The 24,654-nt window shown below is 33.2% G+C and overlaps 4 protein-coding genes across 8 annotated transcripts; 2 read left to right on the forward strand and 2 right to left on the reverse strand.

The window, feature by feature from the left end:
• Window positions 1-2,709: 2,709 nt before the first annotated feature.
• LOC125815947 (probable protein phosphatase 2C 10) lies at window positions 2,710-6,937 on the forward strand. The gene is made up of 6 exons (XM_049495526.1): window positions 2,710-2,959; window positions 3,107-3,227; window positions 4,628-4,867; window positions 5,409-5,685; window positions 6,256-6,410; window positions 6,506-6,937. The coding sequence occupies exons 2-6, from the start codon at window positions 3,189-3,191 to the stop codon at window positions 6,644-6,646; spliced, it is 852 nt and encodes a 283-aa protein (XP_049351483.1). The 5' UTR covers window positions 2,710-2,959; window positions 3,107-3,188; the 3' UTR covers window positions 6,647-6,937.
• Window positions 6,938-8,569: 1,632 nt separating this feature from the next.
• On the forward strand, window positions 8,570-10,673 carry LOC125815939 (uncharacterized). The gene is made up of 2 exons (XM_049495514.1): window positions 8,570-9,436; window positions 10,034-10,673. The coding sequence occupies exons 1-2, from the start codon at window positions 8,623-8,625 to the stop codon at window positions 10,378-10,380; spliced, it is 1,161 nt and encodes a 386-aa protein (XP_049351471.1). The 5' UTR covers window positions 8,570-8,622; the 3' UTR covers window positions 10,381-10,673.
• A 510-nt stretch (window positions 10,674-11,183) lies between these two features.
• On the reverse strand, window positions 11,184-19,242 carry LOC125815940 (metacaspase-3-like). Of its 4 annotated transcripts, none has more exons than XM_049495519.1 (5): window positions 18,739-19,242; window positions 12,922-13,252; window positions 12,735-12,849; window positions 11,375-11,533; window positions 11,184-11,296 (listed from the first exon to the last, which is right to left on the reverse strand). In XM_049495519.1, the coding sequence occupies exons 1-5, from the start codon at window positions 19,166-19,168 to the stop codon at window positions 11,237-11,239; spliced, it is 1,095 nt and encodes a 364-aa protein (XP_049351476.1). In that variant the 5' UTR covers window positions 19,169-19,242; the 3' UTR covers window positions 11,184-11,236. The 4 variants fall into 4 exon arrangements, with proteins under 4 accessions (XP_049351476.1, XP_049351473.1, XP_049351474.1 ...); XM_049495516.1 differs by lacking the exon at window positions 18,739-19,242 and adding an exon at window positions 13,361-13,799; XM_049495517.1 differs by lacking the exons at window positions 11,184-11,296; window positions 11,375-11,533; window positions 12,735-12,849; window positions 12,922-13,252 and adding exons at window positions 17,475-17,584; window positions 17,688-17,846; window positions 18,102-18,219; window positions 18,314-18,644 and having other exon boundaries at window positions 18,739-19,236.
• A 2,243-nt stretch (window positions 19,243-21,485) lies between these two features.
• Window positions 21,486-23,754, reverse strand: LOC125815942 (metacaspase-1-like). Of its 2 annotated transcripts, XM_049495522.1 has the most exons (6): window positions 23,144-23,754; window positions 22,778-22,855; window positions 22,537-22,609; window positions 22,330-22,441; window positions 22,056-22,232; window positions 21,486-21,614 (listed from the first exon to the last, which is right to left on the reverse strand). In XM_049495522.1, exons 1-6 carry the CDS (start codon window positions 23,544-23,546, stop codon window positions 21,558-21,560), a joined length of 900 nt encoding a protein of 299 aa, XP_049351479.1. In that variant the 5' UTR covers window positions 23,547-23,754; the 3' UTR covers window positions 21,486-21,557. The 2 variants fall into 2 exon arrangements, with proteins under 2 accessions (XP_049351479.1, XP_049351478.1); XM_049495521.1 differs by having other exon boundaries at window positions 22,537-22,855.
• Window positions 23,755-24,654: the final 900 nt, after the last annotated feature.

Consider the following 24,654-nt stretch of genomic DNA (forward strand, 5'->3'; position numbering starts at 1 on the left):
TAGAGGGGTAATTTTACTATAACACTCCTATTATTTATAAATTCTAAGTATTGAAAAATGAATAGTTTTTAATATCATGGTAAAACAAACACGAAATGGTAAATTATCTCTTGATTTTCCAAATGGTCAAGTAAAGTTGAACAATTATTTTTAGTATATTGGACAAGTAAAGATGGACGAAGTGAGTAATCAAAATGGTAAGAGTGGAAAGTCGCCTTTTATTTATATACTTAAATACTTTTCAGTTAATATAGACTAGGAGATAAATAAATAGTATAGTAAAACTCGTAGACGTAGATATTTCAAGTGGGCATCTATTGGTTGTTTGACTGTTTCCGTTTGTAGATTTGTACGTACATAGACTCTTGAATATCATAAATGTGAAAATTAAATTTTACGTCATTCATAAGATATGGTGTGTAAGGGATGATATGAAGTCAATTAATAGCCAATTGAATTGTCAATGGTCTTCCTAATAGAATTGAATTTAGTTCACAAAAAGATTTGGTCTGCAATGCGCGTTGAGACATCCCAGGCCCCAGGCCCCTCCTTTCACCGGTTGACCATTCATTCAACATGCTAATCCTTTCGATCATCCACATTTTATTTAACCAAATATATGAGTTCACGTAAATTTAATAATTTTCTCTTTAAACACAGCTATATATACTATTTAAAAATATTCACTGAAGTCATTATGCATTAATTTAAAGTTGTTTTAAAAACTTAGTATACACTTAAAATTTTGAATCTTTCTATATGTACGCATGTTAGAAAAAAATATGGAGACATAAGTCACTGAGGAACACGGCAGTCAGTGTCAATACGATGCATTGTTCAAAGAAATTGTTATTTGGTGAAATTTTAATTATGTCTATGTTAATAGTTGTATAAATGAACTGTTGAACTAATTGAGATATCGCAAAAAGGGCAAACTTGCATTTGGTCTACCTGATTGTTTTCATTTGTCCTATTCAACATGCAAAACTTAAATCCGTTTAATTTAATTTGATTTGATTTTTCACCTAATACGATGCTGCATTATTCAATCTTATGTTACCACTTGAATGATGTATCAATTATTTCTTATCCCTAATTCTATCGCCGCTGGTAAAATAACGGTCAATTGAAAAAAACAATTATTCCTTTTGACTTTTTCCCAACATTTTCAGTGAAGTGAGTAATTTGCTTGGATTTTATTGGTAAATTTTGGGAAACTCATCATATCACGTGAACTGCAGATGCCAATTCCGTTGACAATCTTTTTGTATTTTGCTTTTTTGTGACAGAGAGGCAGAGAGCTTTACAAAAAGATAATAACAAAAAAGAAAGGAATAAAATAAAAATAGAAGAAATAAAAAAAGCTTTAGTTTGAAAATTTTAAAATAAGAAGTAGTAGTACATTTTATTTTTACTATGGCAAGAATCAATTTTATTATTATTATATCATCATCAAATCCTTATAAAAGTTTTAAGACAATTTTTTTTTTGGCAAGAGCAGTGGGAACAACTGGTGATAGTTTGAAAAGCAAGGTTCTTTAATAAATTGAAACAGATTAAATTTAAAAAGTAAAGAGTGCTGACCAAAGAACATGGTCGCAAGTTTTAATGATCAGTTTTTCAGTACTACTTTTTCTGTTGATAAACTAATTTATATTAGTACTATTTCCTTAAACCCCTTTTGTCATTCCACTTTTACCTATTAAGTCATTTGGTGATTGGTTAGAGTCTACTTTTATCATGGTAAAAATTAATTATGAGTAAATTTATATATTATTTTATATAGAAATTAGTTATATATGTATTAGTTTTCATCTTTTATGTATGAAATAATACGAAAATTTACTTATAATTTATACATGTATTAATTATGCGGTTCTAAATTACAAATCAAATATTGTATTAGTTTTATCCATTAATACTTTTACATCTTAATCAACTACCAAACATAGTATTACTTATGTAAGATTTAATATCTCCACAACTCACATCTAAATCAACTACCAACTATCATGGAATTTTTTCACTTTTAGAAATAGAAATACTTCTATTCTATATTATTTGTCCATATTACTAAAAATACATATCCCAAATTATTTGTTAATTAATAAGATGTAGATATGGTTAATTAATTTTTTTCTATTTTGCTTTTAATTAATTCTTTTAAAAATATAAATATTATAAGGTTCTTTCACTATTAAGTTTGGATGAGATATATAATAGTAGAATGTATTAAAAATAATTAAAGAATGAATTATAAAGAATATTTTTATTATTTATAATTTCTTAAAAGAAGAGGAAAATGAACAATTAATATAAGTTACTTTGTTTACTTTTAGTTGTCATGTTATAATTTTTTAAGATTGATTTTTAAAGTTAAATTAAATTATATTAATTCGATATTATAAATAAAAAATTTAGATATTTAAAAACTATACAAAAAGTACTATAAATTTCAATTTTTTTACATATGAATATGATGAAAAAATAAATCATAAAATATTAATCAAAATTATTATCGTTTTATTCTAAAAAAGAAAATTATGACAATTAAAAGTGAACAGAAATAGTAGAAAAGAAAATGAAAGCGGAAACAGCTGTAGGAAGAAAGAAAAGACAAGTAGTCCCCTCTGACTGGCTGTAACATTAGTACGAAACAATTAAAGAAACACATAAAAGACAGCAAAGTCAATAAGGGAAGCCCAAAAACCCAAAGCAAAAGCCTTTTCTTGACAGCCATTCTCCCCCTGCACACACAGCGAATCCAACTCTTTTTCTCTCACAAACCCCATTAAACTCCTAAAATAATTCATCAAGTTTCTATCTTATTTCTTTAAATCTCTTATTTTTGGTTCTGTTTAATCGTAATATATATTTTTATTTTTTGTTCAAGCCAAAAGTCAAATCTTATTGATATATCCCTCTTTGTATCTTTGGAATTTTGTAGACAGGTGGATCGGTGAGTAGATGATTATTTTTCAATACCTAAATCTTTGATTTTTCAAGAATTTAGTGAATCTTGAAGAAAAATGGATTCTTGCATATATTTTGATTGTTTATTTAATTTATGTATTTGACGATCAAGATTCTGTCTATGATGTTGCAGGTGTTTGTAAATATCAAGATTTTTAGGAGGGGTTATGGTACACGTTGCTTACTATAGGAGGGCTTAAGAGTGACTGAATTATATGGATAATTTATGCTGCTTCAATTCAAAGTTCTCGAAGGTGAGGTTTTAATTGGTGGGATCTTTTAGGTTTTGCTTGATGAATATTTATTTTCCCTTTTTAAGTTTTATCCTTATTGTTTAGCTGTTCATTAAATTATAATATGATAAGATCAAGGATCCTTTAGCTTCTCAGATGGAAGTATTTGAGGGGTTTAGCTTAAGAGTTTAAGTTGTGCGCACTGGCAGCGTGAGTATATAATATACACACAATCATATCGTTTAAAATGTAATAGCATGTAACTCTAATTAATAAATATTGATTTGTAACCTGAAATAAATGTAAATAATACGCTACAATAGATTAAATAACACTAATAGTGTAAAGATTCATTACATTGTGTGTGTATAAAGTCCTTAGCTAAAGTATGCAGGGTCTTATTGAACTATGTTCCTCTTTTGGGAGTTAAGATTTTTTGGAGATTTCCTTTGTCTATCCTAGAGGGGGAGGCTGGGAGGGACAGGGAAGATTGAGGATTTTCTAATCTATTTTGATATTTTATTTTGGATAATATGGTGTCCGGGCTAGCTTGTGTGCACTTCATCTCTTAAGGGTGTGTGTTTGGTATGAAGGAGAATTCCTAGAAAATGTTTTCTTGGAAAACAAGTTGGTTTCTTACTTATTTTCTAGTATTCGGTAAGTAAGCAAAGTAATCTACCCAATCACTATAAGGGTGGGGTGTAGGGCCTCGGGGGTGGTGGGGAGTGGGATTGTCAAGGGGTAGGGGGAGTCGGTTGGGTGGGAGGATATAATAAACATAGAATATTACTAATAAAACTTGTTTTCCCTATTTTCATTAAAGAAATCATTTTCCTCATTTTTGAGGAACCTATTTTTCTGGAGAAAATGTTTTTCAAAATTTTTGTCTAACCAAACATGAGAAAATAAGAAAAATGTTTTCCTCCATAGAAACACACCCTTGCTGTTTATTTCTCTTCTTTGTTGGGCTCCTAAAATACTTTGCTTTGTCCTATAGCATGCTAACAATATTCACAATGAGCGTATTTATGGAGTGTAATTCTCTGATATTTAGAGCGTCCTATCCTTGGTTTATTTGAACATGTACCATTGCACTTTCCCCCCCCCCCCCCCCTCCACACGGTGGATTACTGCCGACATTTTCCATGATTGATGTTCCATTGGTCTTCTTTCTACAAAAACCTGATGAATGTGAATGACTTCAAGAGTTTAGTTCCAAAACAGTGCTTCCCCCCCCCCCCCCCCCCCATTGAATAGGTAGGCACATAGTATCAAAAAGTCTCCATTGAACCTTTCTTTCGTCTTCATCACCGCCTCACCAATTTTTTGGGGGTGGATGTTTAATTCAGTTTATGGTCTGTATGCATTGTATATATTTGGCTGGGTTGGTCAGAAAGCTGAAGTATCATTTTTTCCTTTAGCTTGCAGGAGGACGGTCATCATGTAGCTCTGGCAAAGGAAGAAGCAATCAAGGGCCTACCAAGTATGGCTTCAGTCTGGTTAAGGGGAAAGCTAATCATCCCATGGAAGATTACCATGTTTCTAAATTTGTCCAATTGCATGGACATGAACTAGGACTTTTTGCTATTTATGATGGGCATTTGGGAGATAGCGTGCCTGCCTATTTACAAAAGCATTTGTTTTCCAATATCTTAAATGAGGTAAATTGCGGGGTTAGGAACCTCTGCAAATTAAACTTCTCTGCTCCGTGAGGATTGTTGTGTTTTTAGTAAGACAATTTACTTTGGGTGCAAGTAATGATGGCTATGTTACCGATTTTCATCAAAACATATTTAACACATGCTTCCACTTCCCCCTCTTTCTATACCTTGTATTTGTTGGTTTTGATTGGAGAATGGTATTAGTGCTCTAGCATGAGCAACAGCTGAAAATTGGTAAAGTTACCGGTCGGTCTCTCTTGCTATTTTGGAAAAACTGAAGCTAAAGTATTCTTTTAGAGATCAACACACAATGCTAGTAGAGATGTTGATCAAGTCCGATATAAGTGTGTGATGGCAAGAACAAAGTTCGAATGCATTACTTCTAACTGATCTCAGAAATCCTTTCAACATCAATGCATGATAATTTAATCTTGAGTTGTTTTATTTCTTTAATAAATGTCTATTTATTGTTTTCTTTTTTGGTGTTAGAGGGCAGGGTTTGCTTGGGATTTCTCTCACCTTTTATGTTAAAAATTTCTAGGAGGATTTTCGGAATGACCCTCATAGGGCAATTCTAAAAGCATATGAGAGAACAGATCAGGCTATTCTTTCACACACTCCTGATCTTGGAAGAGGTGGCTCCACTGCCGTGACTGCAATTCTTATAAATGCTCGTAAGCTATGGGTAGCAAATGTTGGGGATTCGAGAGCAGTCCTTTCTAGGAGGGGTCAGGCCATCCAGCTCTCGATTGATCATGAACCAAACACCGAGCGAGATGACATTGAAAACAGAGGTGGTTTCGTCTCAAACATGCCAGGTGCTTCTCACATGCTCTCACTTACTCCTGTGGATATAATAGTGTTGTTCTTCTCTCTTCACTGTACATTGTAATACAAATTGAATTTGGATTGCATCCATTAAGTTCCCTAAGTCTTAACTTTGTTCATACATATAAATATACATAACCTTAATCTTAGGCTTGAATGGTCTGTCTTCACTTTTCTTAATAGAGTGGATAGTACCAATTCTATGCTTCTCAATGAGATATAGTTTAATTTCTCCTTTCTAATTTGTGTGATACTTCATCTCCATTGTCAGGGTTCAGGATTAGTAGTCCAATGCGCCTTTTTCGCCTTTTTTTTAATATATATATATATATATATATATACAATTTTGTACTTTTTCTTACAATTTTTAAAATTGTTTAAAGTAAAAATAAAGTCATAAACTTCACCATTAAAACATTTTGGGTGCATAAAGCAGACACTTTACTAGCCTCACACTTGAGCCACCCCTGCTGATTTGATCTAGACTTTACAGGTATCTCATGTATTGTTGCGTTTAGATATTGTCAGTGACATGCCTATTGAAATGTATATAATCTCAGGAGATGTTGCTAGAGTGAATGGCCAACTAGCTGTATCTCGCGCTTTTGGAGACAAAAACCTGAAATCACACTTGAGCTCTGATCCTGATGTAACAAATGCTGATGTTGATGCGGAAACAGATCTTCTCATACTTGCAAGTGATGGTCTATGGAAGGTGCCATTTGCTCGAAACATCTCGTATCCCTTTCTGTTTTGGCACTCTGAGGTGCATTTTTTCCTTTTCTTGCTTTTGATTGCGGATTTCTCCAGGTAATGTCTAATCAAGAGGCAGTTGACATCGTGAGGAAGGTCAAAGATCCAGAGAAGGCAGCCAAGCAGTTAGCAATCGAAGCATTGGTCAGAGAAAGTAAAGATGATATCTCATGCATTGTTGTCCGATTTAAGGGGTAATTTTGATCCATGGGAATTTATCAGTGTGCAGTATATATATTTATTAGAGGGGTATTTGTTAGATGAGGCGCGTTTTATAGACTGACAGACAGCATTAAGTCTCAGACAATCCTGCATAAATTATTAAAATGTTTCCACAAAAGAGATTATGCTATGTTCCTCTCCCCCAACACTCTGTAATATTTAAATTCTTTACTCGGGCCGTGTGGTTGTTATGTGTTGATTTATTCAGTTTGTAGATTCTCAGAATCATTCTTTCTGTCACTTTACATGAACACTTCAATTGTTGCATTTGTTGAAAAACTATTATTGCTTCATGAAATGGTGAAAATGAGTATGTTTTTTGATGATTTAGGTCAACAATCTAATTTTGTAGAATGCCAAAATTTCATAGTCATAGTATGATGTTTCCAAATCGAAAATCAAAATGTAAGTTATAGAGTTCTTGATCTTGAAATGGATACATAATTTGGTGAGACTTATATGATTTTTCATTATCGACTCAATTCGTATCTATTTTTTCAAGCATCTCAGTGTAACCATTGGTGTAGTGATGAAATTCTCGTCATAACAGAGGGGAAAAAAGAAGAAGAGAACAACAACTTCTTCATTTGTAACTACCAACAAATTTTTAATTTATTAGTTATATATCTGTTCAGCTATATTAATTTAAACGGTTGGATGGACGCTGGATGGCTGTTTAGATTAATTATAATACTGTTTGAGGTATAAAAAAAAAACGTAGACAAGAAAGAATTAAGACTCGTACAAACAAGAGACACAAGTTAATTAACAACTCAGCGTTATCAAGTAGCTAGGGGGTTGACTGGGATGCAAGGCCACAAGGGAATTGTCAATAAATCGTGTTGAACAATTCAACAATTATAAGTAGCTCCAATTTATGTGGCTGTCTCGAAAATAAGAAAACGACGTGTCAACCCAACTCGTTATCGCAAAATTAATTGAGGTTCTAAATTTTATGGGTTCTATATTTAAATTCTTATCATTGAACTTATTATACTTTTAAAGTATGAGTTCATATTTATTTTTCATTATAATTTAATGTAATTTTATATGCATGATTGAGAGAGAGAATATTAAAAAAATAAAAAAAATATTTTTTCTGGCTACTGTCATTAATTCTCCCACCCACTACCACCGTAGATATATGCAACTTCTTACCGAAAAAGATAGGCACCTATACAAGCTTTGAATTTAATTTCTACACTACTTTTCTCCTTTAGTCTTCCCCTGTCTTATGGTATTTGATCAGTAAGACCCACTCATTTTTGGTCCCTTTTGGTTAGGATATCGTCTATTCATGTCACCTTTTATCATGTTATTAAATACAATTTTTTTTCTATTTTCATGCCATGAGCTTTAACCTGTATATACGTATTTGAATGGTAAAACGTTTATTACTGGGAGTATTCTTGCATGAATGTGAATCTGTCCAGATTCTTTGACCAATTACGAAGACAAATAATTATACGGGTTAATTTCTTTATTACTAGTAACAAAACTAACATAAATTCAGAGAGTAAATGATTGCCAATTAATGGTGGGGAATATTACTCTCATTAATAAAATCTTCACCATTAACCTAAAATCTCGTTTGCATTAAAAATAGCAAATACCCTTATTTCTTTTTTCCCCTCAAAATCTATACTATTTGAAATTTGGAATCACAGAATATTATATTACCAAAGGAACATTCTTCCAATTTTATTACTTAAATATATTATTTTCTAACAATCTTGTTCATTTTATATTTCCCGGGATAATTAACTGACAGCAACAGCGACGGTGGTAAATTTTTGCATGCAATGACGTTTTGTCTAATGTTTTTATGGTCCACAATCACTCATTAAGCTGTTCAACCCGACCCGTTTTTGCCTATAATGCGTTTTCTTGGACCTCAAATTTCTCATTCTTGTCGTCTACCACCGCCGGGAGAATTTTTCGACCAAGGGGCAATGACGGAAAGTACTTCTTCCTCCATAGCTCCGTTGCTTCTCAGAAACTTATTGACATCGGCGTTTATCTTCGCTGATAAACCCTTCATTCTCTTAGCAGAAAGATATAAACTTCTGGAAACTATACGTTATTTCTTGATTTCAGCTTTTCTCTTCTTTCTTCGCCTTTTACCATCTTTATTCCCTTCTCTGAATCCTTCTGGAGAAAATTATGGCTATCCTTTGAAGCCCAAAAAGGGGGAGATTTATTCTCCGGTCGCCGCGAGCGGCCGTGCGGAGTCGGGGATATCTAGAGCCTTGACTCAAGTGTTGTCGATTGTGAATGATATTCCAGTGAGTTCAAGGAAATATGAAGTGGTGAGATCATTGGCCGAGAGGCTAATTGATGAGAATCTCTTGGAGGGTAACAAAGCTTTGAGGGAAGTGAATTGCGCCGCTTTGTCTGCGGCTTTTACGCGGACGCTTAGTCAGCTTGAATCAGCCATGGTGGCGGAAGAAGGCGGAGGTGGTAGTGGACTTGTGTCTGGTGGGGGCCGAGACGGCGGCTATTACGTAGGTAAGTTGAGCCGCGGCTTGAGGGCGATTAGGTATTATGGCGACGTTGTGTGGCAGCGCGGTAGGGCGAGGAACCAGATGAGCCAATTTGGTTGCTCGGCTGAGAAGCTGGCGGCAGAGTTGCTATGGCTTGCTCAGAAGATGGAAGCTTGTGGTTGTGTTGATGAAGCTGTTTATATGTGGGCTTCGGCTTCACATGTTGCTTGGCTTGCTCTTTCTGCTGAACCGCGGCTTCAGGGGTCTCTTGTTAAGGTTTCAGGTAATTGTCTGTGGAATATTCTTTAATTGCATTTTCTAATTTTCGCAATTCCATGCGGGCAGTTATGGATCTGTTTCAGATTGAAGCATATTTGTTGTTGTTGTACGCGGAGATATGGAGCATAAATTATACTATAGATTTAAAGTAAAAGTTGATCTGTATTGAACAAAATATGTACAGAGAACTCATCTGATATGGATTATGAGCAATCTAGTGAATTAGTATGTCCAATCGTCTATAATCGCTTAATGATCTCTCATTGCATTTGCACTGCAGTGGGGTATTTAGATTGTAGTAGCAACTGCATAAGCCTGAATGATTGCAGACACCTACATATTTTGCATTGTACAGCCTCAGATTTCCCTTCGGAACATCTTTTAATCCATTTTACAATTTAAACTAGATTTCTACAAGAGTAGAGTCTTTCGTATAAGCTTCTATGGCCATAAATGTTCTCTTCTGAATTCCCCAGCTTTCCATAACCATTTGAATTGGAAGTTTTTATTGGGTACTACATGAATTGCTTTCAAATTGGGTCTTATTTAATTGTTTTTTTTAGATTGTAAAGCGCCATGTTCTGAATTTCTCTTTGTGCAGCTTTCTTATTCAAACAATCCAGAGAAATAGGAAAAATCGCAGAGGATGAAGAAAGTACAAAAGAGCATCTCAGGCGGACAAACATGAATATGCTGATGTCATGGCTGCCATTGCTATGTCGAGCAAGCAATGGCACAGACGCTCCAGTCCTGAGTATTAGCGAAAGGGCTGAGCTTGAAAGAATATTAGAGCAGATCATAGGGACATTGGAACAAGAAGAGGAGCAAGAAAAGGTGTTGTCCCTTTGGCTTCACCATTTCACCCATTGCCCTTCTTCTGACTGGCCCAACCTCCATGATTGCTACACTCGCTGGTGCACAGCTTCTCGTAAGCTCTTGCTTCACTGAATTTTCCACGAAAAACCTTTGGGTTAGATTGATTCTAACTACTTGGAGCCTATTTTTCTTTCAAGAAAAGAGTCTCTAATGGGAAGTGGAGGAAAAAATTATATTGCTATGTTAATTCCTCTATCTGGTTCATTAGTTTGTGTAGGTTTTGCTCCTTAGCAGGAAAATGCCTATGAAGGTCCAAAGAAGTGTATCAGTTAGCTATGTCTTGTAATTATTTTTCCTTTAGTTCAATTTACAAGTCCAGAGCATATGTACATTTGATATTGTTTATAAAGTGCTCCAATTTACAGAGCAGACTAGTTTACTTAATTTCAGGCCTCAAATGTTCTTTCCTGCAGATTACATCGACTTCTCTGGTTTATTAACATTTCAAAGTTTTATTCTTCTAGTACTCACTTCATTTTGTGATATATCAACATAGAAACATCCCTCGAGAACTAATGTCGAAAACGACCCTGAGATTTTACGTGATATCTATTAGCAGGTTAGTGCATATTTAATCTATTAGAAACTAAAGACTAGCAGGGATGTGGTGATTTCTAGCCTTCCATGTAAAACTGTGTTTCTTTATATTTCCAGTTGTTCATGTGCTTACAATTATCCTTCACTCCCTGTTCGAATTTTGAAATGACAAACTCTGCTGCAAATTCATGACATAAAGGATGTGACAACATGTAGCTGTATACACGTTGACCGAGCAAATTTCCATCTGGAAGCTTGTTCAGCAATTTTGATAATGTAAACACGATGAAAATATATACTATCAGGATTCACGCCATAACAATACTACGAGTAAATCTACACGTGATGGTGAGGGAAGTCATACTCAAGCTAGAGTTGAATACTTAAGTTCCTATATAGCCACCAGCTTCGAGTGTATATCAAACGGCTCAGATGAGGATAGTTGAGGCTCCTGGGCAAGACCAATAAAATGCATTAGACAAGCATGATGATGATGCAATAGGCCAATGGTGCACTTGTAGAAGCGTACCTGAGTTTCGTTTGCACCATTAAGGCCTAGTCCTTTCTGTGCTTCTTGAATCTTATTTTGCATACTCATAATTAGCCGTCCATAAGTCAATTTAGTCTCTTGCTCCAACGTTTGGATGAAACTATAAGTCAGGGCACCCATAGGAACGCCTGTGAATGCCTGTAAAAATCCAAGGTGCGGACATTTTGATGATTGAAGGTGGCTAAAAGTGAGTATTTCAATATTCTCTTGAAATACAAAAGTTATGATTAAGAGCCTGTTTGGATGGGCTTTTAAGCTGGTCAAACTGGCTTAAAAGTCAGTTTTTTACTTATTAGAGTGTTTGACAATTATCAAAGTGACTTATTTTAAGTCAAAAATGACTTATTTTAAGCCAAAAGCTAAAAGCTAGGTGAGGGGAGCTTCTTTTTTTTTAACTTAAAAGCCCTTTTATGTTGACCAAGTATATTACCTTTTTGCCCTTAATTCTTTTATACAATTTCCAAATTGCCCATATTGAATTATTATTATTATTATTATTATTACTATTACTATTACTATTATTATAATTATTATTATTATTATTATTATTATGTTTATTATTATTATAATTATTATTATTACTATTACTATTACTATTATTATTATTATTATTATTATTATTATTACTATTACTATTACTATTACTATAATAATAATAATAATAATAATAATAATTATTATTATTATTACTACTATTACTATTATTATTATTATTATTATTATTTTATTATTATTATTATGTTTATTATTATTATAATAATAATAATTATTATTATTTTATTATTATTACTATTACTATTAGTATTACTATTATTATTATTATTATTATTATTATTATTATTATTATTATTATTATTATTTCTTCTGAAATATGAATTTATATTCCTCTTATAAGGTGGTAAAGAAATATGTGAATGATAGGAAAATATTATTACTTATGGATGTAAAACATAAATTAATTTTGTTTTAATTTTTTTTAAGTATAAAAACCTTAAATTAATCAACTTTTTATTATGTTAATAGCTTAAAGGGTATTTCAGACATTTGATAAAAAAAAGTGTTTACCAGCACTTACTTGCCAAACACATCAACAACTTTTTTTTCAACGGCAGCACTTTTATCCAAACATATAACTACTTATTTTTAAAATAATCTCCAGCACTTTAAAAAGTTACTATTTAAAAGTTACTTTTTTTAAGTCAATTCAAACGGGCTCTAAGACTTAATCATGTTAGTATACTTGCATTAATTTGGTGTTTGCCAGGAGTCCCTTTTAAAAAAATAAATAGAGATTCTAAAGTGACTATAGATGTGTGATATTAACATTTCAGATACTGACCGTTGTATCTCCAGAACTTTGATGATCGTCACAGGCACTGATAGAGAAAGCGGTTCCGCCGCTGGTACCTTTGTATCCTCGAATCCGATGGTCTTCCCACTTAAAGTATCCTGCCCTGCTTGAAAACATTTTGTCATACTACTTTTACGCAGGAACAAGTATCAAAAAAGGTTGGTTGATCAATAACCTGTTTATTCTGCACAAAAAGGGCAAATCTAGGAAAGTTCCACTGAAGCATGTATCAATTATTCCATGAAGTATGGCTCCAGGGGGTAAAGGCCTTACAATGGTACTATTGATCTCATCATCTAGTATCCTTCCTTCTGTTTCATAATCAACAGGGCATAATGATTCATCATGACCATCAATCTCATCACCATCACGGTCTCGTACTCGTGCCCCATGGCCAGAGTAGTGGAACACTAGTGAATCTCCTGACCGACAACCATGAACAAGCCAACGCAAGGCTGATCTGATATTAGCCTTGGTTGGGTATTTGTATGGATCTTTCTCATCCTCTGCAAAAAACAATTTTTTTTGTGTATTACATGTTAGAAATCTGACTGTTAATGTTCAAATATATACCTCGACTGTTTTCATTAGTGTAAGAAGATTACAATACATACCTGTAAGGACAATTACTGATGCAATTGGGAACCCCAATTTCTCTACCAGAAAATATCTCATGGATAAAGCATCATTAATGCTTCCCTTAAGACTCTTTGCATGACCACGGTAATTGATTCCGCACAGAACTGCTCGTTTTCGTCCATGTACTGCAGGAGGTCGGATATTATTAATCTGTGGTGACATAGGGCGGTTGAATTGTTGGGGCTGGAAATTATTATTATTAACATTTGGACTCATCCTTCTTGGCCTTGCAGGATAAGCTGGAAATTCCAGGCGCATATTGTTATTAGCAGGGGGGAAATTAGCAAAGCTATTGTTTCTTGGAGGTTGGAGTTGTGTAACAGATTGGCATCTTGGACAGATAATTATTTGTGCTCCAATTGGAGCTGCTATATTCATGCCGCACCGCTGGCATTTGCATCTTCTCCTGTCCATTATGTGAAAAGGTGAAAGATGAAAGAAGAGGTGATCAAAGTGAAGTTTTCTTTTGATTACTTTGAGAGGATCGTTCAAGATTTATATAGGATGGTAATATGATGGTTTAATTAGACGTTGTTTGAAAAGCTAGCTAGTGTGGGCTAAATAAATCAATGGACAGTTTTGGTCTTATCGAAAATAACAGTGAAGATCCCAATCAAAAAGTGAAAAAAATATTCCTAGTTGGAGGAATCAAGACAATTCTAGTCTAGTTATAGTACTGTTGATTGGGTGCATGCTTCAAAATCAAAATTTATTCTGTGCGCTTATATAGAGGATCTTTTAACACATCTCCAAAATTTAAGCTAAAGCCTACCGAGTTTAGATCAACCCCTAAATCTAAATGTTATTCCCTCGGTCTCTATTTACTTGTCCACTTTTAAATTGACACACCTATTAAGAAAACAATGATTGACATAGTGAGTTTATCATTTTATCCCTATTAAAGTATGAAGTGGATAAATTAAAAACTTAAAGATTTTCAAAAAGTTCTACTTTTTCAAAGTAATTAATTGAGGGTATAATAGGTAAATTTTTTTTGTTCTATTTATCAAATTTGACAAGTAATTAGGTACAACTAAAAAAGGAAAAATGGATAAGTAATTATGGTTAGAGGGAGTATATCCATCCAAATCCTAACCGTCATATATGGGGCAGTTTTACGACATTCAACTTTCAATTTGTTGCATGCACCAAAACCATATATAAAGCTGATTTTTATTTTATAACGAAAGAGAAACTTAATTATAAAGAAAAAAAACTTAATTATGCCTATATAATGTAGAAAAAAAAATAATGAGAAAAGTAGATTGACGTATTTACAAAATAACCATGCAAGTATAATTATATCAACTACTCACAAGGAGAACTTTAGTATCTGAGTTGGTTGACTACTGAACTTTCATCCTATTGGTGAGGAATCAATTCCTCGTATTATAATTTCCTTTTCCTCATGGGTGACGATTGATTCTCCACCTTATAATTTTCTAATTTTGTGAAAAGAAAAGAAAAAACATCAACAACTCACAATATATATAATACCACGTGGTATTTAGAAAAGAAAAAAGAACTCATTTTCTGAAGCAATCTATTACCGAGTGACTAATATTTCTTGACTTTTAAAAAAATATTCTGCGATGTCTTAGACATAAATTGAGTTACTTTTTCTTTCATAAATTACTTTTTGTTACAGTGCAATTAATAAACTAAAGTTAGATGATCATGATATCAATATCTATAAAAGTTGGCAATTAAGCACTTGGAAGATAATGAATTAACTAACACATGCATTTAGGGGGGGAAATATTTTGTATTTCAAATCAGCAAAAAGCTTTATTCTGTTTCTGTTGTGGATTGGTATGGTGAAAAACAAAAGAATCAATCTATTTGAGCCTTTCGGCATGATATTATTCATCTTGTCTTCTGAAGGTATGATTTTTTTTCCCCATGATTCTCTTAGAAAATTGAGCATTTCTATAATTTTTTGAATGCATTGTGTGGAAAATTAGCTTAGTCAAAGAATCATATTACCGTTTCGTGAAGAATTACTCAATATTTTCCAGAAACCGAATTTCGCTACACAATTTATATATAACACGTTGCCTGAGGACTTATTAAATTAAGAGAAAAATAATATTCTTACTGATCGTGTGTCGTCTTTGGTCTTTATCTTAGCAAAAACAGAAAAGGTTCAAAAATGTTTTTAAACTATGTCAAATTGCATGAATACAACAACTTATCATTAATATTTTGATTTAAAAATATCCTTTTAATATTATATAATGGGTCAAAAATATCCTTTTGCTTTGAACACATTTTTTTTTCTAATTATATTTTTTTAATTAAAAAATATTTATCCTACCTCAATTAAAAAAATAAAAATTAAATATTAAAAATATTTCTTATTTAATAATAATTTTTTTTATCGTTATCTAAATGAAAATTAATGATGAGTTTACTGTGATCTTACATATATGACATATATTATCCGTTAAAAAGGTACATAAAATTATTCTATTTTAATTGATCAAAAAAACATATTTATTAGTCAAAATAATTCCAAAAGATGGATTTCTATAGTGTTGTAGCGTAGCAAGAAGCCCCAAATCCTTGATTTGGCCAGGAAAGACTGCACTGCTTTGGGAAGAAAGAAAATATGAATAACATTCTTTCAAAATAATATTTTTATTAGGAATAACATGTGTTTAAAAAGAAATATATATATATACTTATTCGAAAAAAATATTTTTGACTAATTTAGTAATAATAGGGGCATATTTGATCTATTAAGAGCATTTTAAAAAAAATCATTTTCCGTAGTAAAAATTAGACAAAAGGAATAACCTAATAATTAATGATGTGGGTTAACAACGATGAGTCTTAAGTTTAAATCTCAACCGAGGCAAACACATCATATACTATCTTCCTACCTGTCCTAACCTTGGCGAACATTTACGGACACCTTTAGCCCAGTGGAATTAGTGAGGTTTAGCCACCATTTCATATGTAATTAGAAAATAGCAAGTTTTAATGCGAAAATAATACCTAAACAAAATTTCTCTGGCAAATGAACTCGGTGCTTAAAGTTCGAAACTTTGACAAGTAGAATGTGCTGGATTTCGGAACGTTCATGGAATTTGAAACTCCAACAACAATCTTGAGAGTTTGAAATTTATAAAGGTTCAAACAGATTTGATGGCTTCCATAGCTATGTCGAGCAAGCAAGGGCACAGACACTCCAGTCTTGAGCTTGAAACTAAAGAGTATTAGGGCAGACATTAGAACAAGAAGAGGAGCAAGAAAAGGGGTTGTCCCTTTGGCTCTTTAACCTATTTCTCTCTCCCTTTTTTTTTTTTATAATTGCTGTGTTAATTCCTCTGTCTGATCCATCAGTTTCTGGGATGTATGAATTGCTCTTAGCAGGAAAATGCCTTTGATCTTGTAATTAAAATTTATTTTGATAGTGTTTATAAAGTGCTTATATTTACAGCAAATTGAGTAGATGCTCTAATCACTCTATCAGGCAACTGTTGGAGCTGTCCATTCAATTTAATCTTGTTATACAAAAATAAAATCAGGCATTGTACCATATAATAGGGTTAGTGCCGCAATATCTTCTATTGGGGTTTCGACACATAATATGGTTCTATTATCGATTAACGAGGAAGAAAAACATTCATTTATGGTTTAATTATCTGTCAGTTTTAAGTGCCCTGCAAATTTATCTGATTATACGGAGAAAGACATATCTTCTTCATCATCTATCTTTTCAAATACACCGTCAACAATAAAATAGGGCTTTTGATATACGAAAAAATCACACTGCGCGGCGTCTCCTATAGAGAGATTTTGATAAAATCTTGTGATATATGGACATGGAAAGAAAAACAAATTCAGGACATAAAGGATGTGACCACAAACAACATGTAGTTGAAGACGAGCTGTTCTGAACAAATTTCCATCTGGAAGTTTATTCAGTGTTTACTGATATAGTTTACATAACGAAAATATATGATCACGATTCACACCAGAACAGTACTATATGAGTGAATCTACACGCGATAGTAAAAGGAAGTGTTGAATTTATTACAACAAGATAAAATGTTGAGTTTTATTAGTAGGAACAAAATTATATATTATGCCTGGGAAGTTGTACTCGGGCTGGAGTTGGATACTTTAAGTTCCTATATAGCCACCATCTTTGAGTGAATATCAAACTGCTCAGATGAGGATAGTTGGGGCTCCTGGGCAAGACCAATAAAATGCATTATTATTAGACAAGTACGTACGATGAAGATGATGCAAAGCTGCATGCAGTGAAATTTTTTGATTCTCATAAAAGCGTACCTGAGTTTCATTTTCACCATTAAGGCCTATGCCTTTCTGTGCTTCTTGAATCTTCTTCTGCATACTCATGAGTAAGCGTCCATAAGTCAATTTAGTCTCTTGCTCCAATGTTTGGATGAAACTATAAGTCAGGGCACCTGTTGGAAAGCCTGTGAAAGCCTGCAGGAACCCAAGGTGCGACATTTTGATGATTGAAGATGTTTAAATTAAGTGAACGTAATCTATAATCTCTCGAAATCCATGTGGCTTAGTACACAACACAACACAGTAGAAGTAAAAGGCCTATACCGGCGATACAAACTAGTTATGATTATAGCTTTTGTCGTGTTAGTACACTTACAGTTTGGTGTTTGCCTTTTAATTTGTGTAGAGATTGTGAAATCAGTATAGGAATAGTTAGTTACAAATACTAACCGTTGTATCTCCAGAATTTTGATGGTCGTCACAGGCACTGATAGAGATTGCTATTCCACCATTAGTACCTTTGTATGAGCGGATCCGATGGTCCTCCCACGTAAAGTATCCTGCCCTGCTTGAAAACATTTTGACATACCACTTTTACTATAGCTTAATATGATGTTTCATTGCATTGATCAAAGTGTCCAAACGGTTAGTTTCTCAATAACCTGTTTATTCTGCACAAAAAGGGCAAATCTAGGAAAGTTCCACTGAAGCATGTATCAATTATTCCATGAAGTGTGGCTCCGCGGGGTAAGGGCCTAACAATGGTATTATTGATCTCATCATCTAGTATCCTCCCTTCTGTCTCAAAATCAACAGGACATAGTGATTCGTCGTGCCCATCAATCTCATCACCATCATGGTCTCGTACTCGTGTGCCATGGCCAGAGTAGTGGAACACTAGTGAATCTCCTGGCTGACAGCCTTGAACAAGCCAACGTAGGGCTGATCTGATATTGACCTTGGTTGGGTATTTATATGGATCTTTCTCATCCTCTGCAAATTTTGTGTATTTATATGTTAAATTAAGGCTAAAATAAGCATTTATGATCTAGTCGTGAATTGTAAGTAGGTGATCAATCATACATACCAGTAAGGACAACCACTGATGCATTTGGAAACCCCAACTTCTCAACCAGAAAATATCTCATGGATAAAACATCATTAATGCTTCCCTTCAGACTCTTTGGATGGCCACGGTAAGTAATTCCGCACAGAACTGCTCGTTTTCGTCCATGTACTGCAGGAGGTCGGATATTATTAATCTGTGGTGACATAGGGTTGAATTGTTGAGGCTGAAAATTATTAGCATTTGGACTCATCCTTCCTGGCCTTGATGGAAAAGCTGGAAATCCCGGGCTCATATTGTTATTGGCAGTGGGGAAATTAGCAAAGCCATAGTTTCTTGCAGGTTGGAGTTGTGTAACAGATTGACACCTTGGACAGGTAATTGTTTGTGCTCCATTGGGAGCTGCTATCTTCATCCCGCACCACTGGCATTTGCATCTCCTGCTGTCCATTGTGTGGATGGTGATCAAAGTGGATTGACTACTTGAGAGTTGAGATGATCAATCAAGATACATGGAAGGCATTTATATATGACGCGACACAGGCGAAAGCATGATTTAAATTTTATGGTCCAAACACTATACTTGATTTTTAATATTACTTGTACTTGTTTAGTGAATCTTTTAACATACATACAAGATTTGAGCCAAAGCTACTCGGTTCAGATGAATCCGTAACTATAACGCTTGGAGAAATTTTACAATATTCAACTTTTAGTTACCAAAATTTATAAAGTTGACTTTTTATATTGAAAACGTAAATCAATTATGCCTATATAATGTACTTACAAAATAAAAATATCAAAAAATGTAGGTTGTCGCGTTTACATAATAATCAAGTTTAGTATGACTTCATTAGCAACTCAACAAAAAACAACAGCATACATCAACAACTCACCATACATTTAAAAAAATAATTTAAGCGGTATTGGACTGTTGGGTTGATAGTTGATAGTTGATAGTTGATACTATAAAATTAATTGATGAAGTGACGACCTAAATTGAATTTAAACATTTTTTCGTATTTTTTTTTTATGTATATATAGACATAAATGAGTTACTTTATCATTTCAAAATTCAATTTATGATTTTAGTACAATAAACTAGATGATCATGGTTAAGTTAACCCCATATCAATATCTATCAAAGTGGGCATTAAGAACTTCAAATAGAATTAATTCGATCTTGGTTTACAATTAGAGATAATTATACCTAATTTTTTTTATGCTCTTCCAGAAGAAAAAAAGAAGTAAAGTTGATACAAATAAATATTTCTCTGATACCCCTATATCAATAATCATAACGCAACATCGTTTGCCCTGTATTTTGATGTGTCAAGTGGCTATCTCCTTGTGCTTTTGTATGTCAAATCAGCAAAAAAAGCTTTATTCTCTTTCCATTTTCTTGATTGGGCATTATATTCTTTCATAACCATGAATTTTTCTTTTTTCAGCAGTGTACTTTACCTCTCTTTAGCATATCAGAGTATCGGAAGGGAAAGTTTGAGAAGATAAATTTCAATTTGCTGGTTGCATCGGATGCTAATTTTGTCGTGGGAATTGTCATTTCTAGTCAAAAGAATCAAATTTGTGTTTCATTAAGTACTAATTAATAAATATTTTTGAGAATCCGAATTTTCTCAAAGAATTATTAAATTAAGAGAAAATAATATTATTTTAACTATCACATTTCATCTTTAATCGTAGAAAATGAATATTGGAAGCAACTAGGAAAATTAATATGCGATCTCCATCTTATTCGATACATAATGCGAAAATAATATACACTAGTTTAAGCTTCCTTCTAGAAGTATCGTATTCTCTTCACTTAATTAAATATACATAGTTCAATTTTCGCCTTTTTAATAACAATATAACATATTCGGTTTAAGAGGTAAATTTTTGGCTTTTAACAAAAAATAAAACAAAATATTGTTTTGACCTCCAAATCTTGATTTGGTTATTAAGTAAAGTAAATACGTTGTTAAATAAGCTTATTAAGAACTATAAATAAATAAATGAAACGTAATGATCCGAATTCACACTGATGCCAGGTGTTCCCTTATCCTTAACGATCATGTGTACATGAGAATTTTTTTCCCAATACAAAACCTTATTCTCTTTTATCTAAGAAAAAAAAAAATTGTTTTCTGTTAAAAGCTTGCTTTGAGATATCTCCTGAAATTATCAAAAGGATTATCCAAAATAGGTGTGCGGAATTCCAATTAATATATTAGATAGTCATACTTATCTTGTAGGTCTTTTGGCAAAAATATTTTTCGTAAATCCTCATTATTTAAAATTAATTCTGAACGAACATTATTTCTATCTGGCTTTGACTTAGTTTGTGGAGGCCACTAAAATGACAAGACACACTTGGACATGTGTTTTGCAAATGAAGTTGTGACCATTTAACAATTTAGGAGCTTATTTGATCTGGTAATCAACTACTACAATTTCAAAATTGCCTCATCTGAAAAGTGCAGTAATAAAAAGTTCAAAAGTAATTTGTCGATATGCTTATATATGCAAAAAAAAAAACTTATGATAAAAATTACTAGTTAAATACCCCGCTACAGAATTGGAAAGGACACTACCAGAACACAATTTCTTATTTGAAAACTTCCAATTATTAACTCAGAGATATAGATACAAATTAATTATATAGGCATAGAAAAAGAGTTTGATGCGAATCTTTGGATCGTATTATCGAGGAAGATAGACAAGAATTAAAAAAAAGGGTAGCAATACAAGAGACGAGTATGAAACTAGCAGCGCCCACGCCTTCATTTTATGATGGAACTGGAAATATGTAGGTCCAAATTCGTCTTTCTGCAGAAGAATTAGAGCTTGAACCTTGTGTTAGTGTTGAATTTTTCAGAAGATGATAACACTGGTTCCTGCAATGTTTAAATGTGATAATACAAAATCAGATCAGCAAAATATCCAGTAAACCTTACAAATAATTAATTCTTATTGATGAGAATATTATCGTGCTTTTAAATACTCGAGGTATATGCATATACTGTACTAAACTGCTAAATAAAAACATTCTAAATAACACTCGGGGATACAACACAAGTTTTTCCAATTTCTAGACATTTGACTGAAAAACTTAACGTAGTTGAGATGAGGTGCATAACAATGGAATAATTTTTTTACACTATGACCTGAAATGTGATCAAAGGTAACTATTCATAATAAGCGGAATTAGTAACCTGGAAAATAAGGTAAGAAGCCTTCTCGTAGCACTGATTGTGAAAATTAGTTTAAATTGTCATATAAGAACAATAGCATTAGTATAATTTCGAGAATGAATATATTTCAGGCAGAAGAATTACCTGGTCTATCTTGCGTTGCAGTATCTTCAACAGTGGACATCTAGCTTTGTTAACATTTTCGATTGCCTTGTGCATATGATCAAGTAATCCTTGGTATGTTATATCTGGAATTTCCCAGATAGCTTTAATAAATGTGTAAGTCATGGCACCCATCATAGTTTTTTCAGCAGAGAAAGCCTGCATAATTATAGTCATACAATAGTAGTTGAGGATAGGATATATAGATCAATCATATCATATAAAAAACCAATCAAAGGATTGAAAAAATTAATACAGAGGTATCTGCAGCTAGTTGATTATCCCTGCAAGCACTGAAACCGAAGACCTTACCACCCTTCGTACCCTTGTTAGCACCGGATGGGGGTCTGTTATCAACCCATCTATTCCTGTTAAAATTCAAATAACTGATATTAGTTTCTCTTATTTAAAAATGATTCTGAAGATTATCAGAATGATGAACTTTTAGATGGTAAGAACATACTCTTTGTATACCCAAGGTAAGTCAAGAACAGTTCCACTATGACAAGCATCAACGATAGCATGAAGTGTAACACCTGGAAGCAGTGGTTTAACAAGAATATCATTGATGTCATTATCACTGATCATGCCATTAGTCCTAAAGTCAAGAGGACAGATCGTTTCATCGAAACCATCTAGTTCATCATCACAAAAATCAGGTTGTCGTAAGCCATGTCCTGAGAAGTAGAACACCAACGAGTCACCTGATTTAAGGTCTTCCATCAACCACTTGAAAGCCTCCAGGATGTTTCTCCTAGTTGGAGGTTTATATGCCTCCTCTTCTGCAGGAATTGTTTCATTCAAAAAGTAAGGTACAAATATATATTTCTTACTTAGGCGGATCAAAAATTTAAATTTAATTAGTTTTTTTAACTACTGAACCACATTTACTGATATATATGTGTGAGTGTATAAAACTACAAAAATCTCAACAAGTCATGATAGATCCTAAATTCATAATTTCAAATGTAGAAAATGTTCAATACTAAGAACTTTAAAGGTCGAACATATCAAATTTAAAATCATGAATTCACCTATGATCATACTGTCAATAGAGAAACTGGAATTACCTGCTAGAATAAGAATGGAATCATTTGTAAAGTTAAATTTCCGAACCAGCAAGTCACTCATGCTGTGTACATCATGCAATGTTCCTCTAAGTCTGAATTTCTCCTTCTTGTAAGTCACCCCACAAAGAAGTGCGCGCTTCCCACTTGGTGCTGGCTTTGTGAAAATAAGAGACAAACGTGGACTAACACTGGGAGAAGGAGATCGGCTGTTCTCTCTTGAGCTGTTTCTCCTAAATTTATCTCTGAATCTTCTCATTTTAGAACTGAATCTACCATGTTCTTGGATTGGCAGTGACCTCTCACTATTGCCTAGTGGAATCATATTGCCACACGCACAACGAAATAGTATACTTTGTGGTGGCAATGGCAGTTGCTTTCGACATTTTTGACATACCATAGACATTGCAAAGGGATAAATTAAACTAGCTCTTCTTAGGCCTCAGTAAGTAAAGTCAGCAGACCATAAGTAAGCACTAGGATCACCAAATACACAAGTTATTGAAATAATGTGAAATTGATCAATGTTCTTCTAACTAATTAATAAGTAAAAGCAGGAAGATATTCATAAACATTTATCAAAATGTGAACATGAGTTGTTCCACTAAACCAAAAGTAAGACATTTTCTAATTGTTTTCTTTTTGGTTGATTCTCAATTAAGCTTGTCCCTGCATTTCTATATCATTGAAATTCAATTGACGATTTGATGTGTGAACTAGAAGAAGATGCCACTACAGAAGCAAGGGATGAAACTTTCTTTTTTCCATCTTCTTTTTGGAAAGTAAAGATTCCTATATAGAGTGGCTTAGAACAGTAGCATATTCTAAACCTTGCCTTGAAGTGAAAAATGAACAGGTTATCTTTAGACTTGATCTTTTACTGTTCTAGATTGGTCGATTAATTGGATCCAAGTACGAAGAAATTGATTGAAGTTGACATCCTATGAAGAAAATGATTTAAGTTTGACATCACATTGAGCTCATGCTCGTATGTTTACATATTAAAGGAATAAAGTGCTTTCTTCTGCTGCATATATAGATGAATTTCACTCTCTTCTAGTATTCTAAATATAATTATGTTTATGAATACTGGAAGGAATAGTTTATGGATGTAACGTGAAAAATGAAAGGGTAAACCAAATGGTCAAAAAGGCTACTTTATTCTAAGCTTATATCTAAAGCACAATTGTAAACATGCTTTTCATAACATATAATATAATCCCTTAACAAAATATAAAGCATTCTCCAGAAAGCCCCTCCTCTTTATGATCATCAAGATTCTGACAAGCTCAATGACATAAATTTGTCCAATGCAAGTGTAAAAGTGAGAGGGGAAGAGGGTCTATATTATATTTGAATGACCAGCAAATGCAAGTGGACTGAAATACTGTGCCCCTTTAGTTTTGAACATTCACAATAACAAAATACTTTTCTTCTTCTGTCCAAAAAGGATGACGAATAGAGTGTCATGGGAAAAAGGAAAGGATCATTCCACAGCCAAATTTCTTACTTTT

The sequence above is a fragment of the Solanum verrucosum genome, unplaced genomic scaffold (assembly GCF_900185275.1).
Source record: "Solanum verrucosum unplaced genomic scaffold, falcon-dt-bn FXZP01000261.1, whole genome shotgun sequence".
Taxonomy (NCBI): Eukaryota; Viridiplantae; Streptophyta; class Magnoliopsida; order Solanales; family Solanaceae; genus Solanum; species Solanum verrucosum.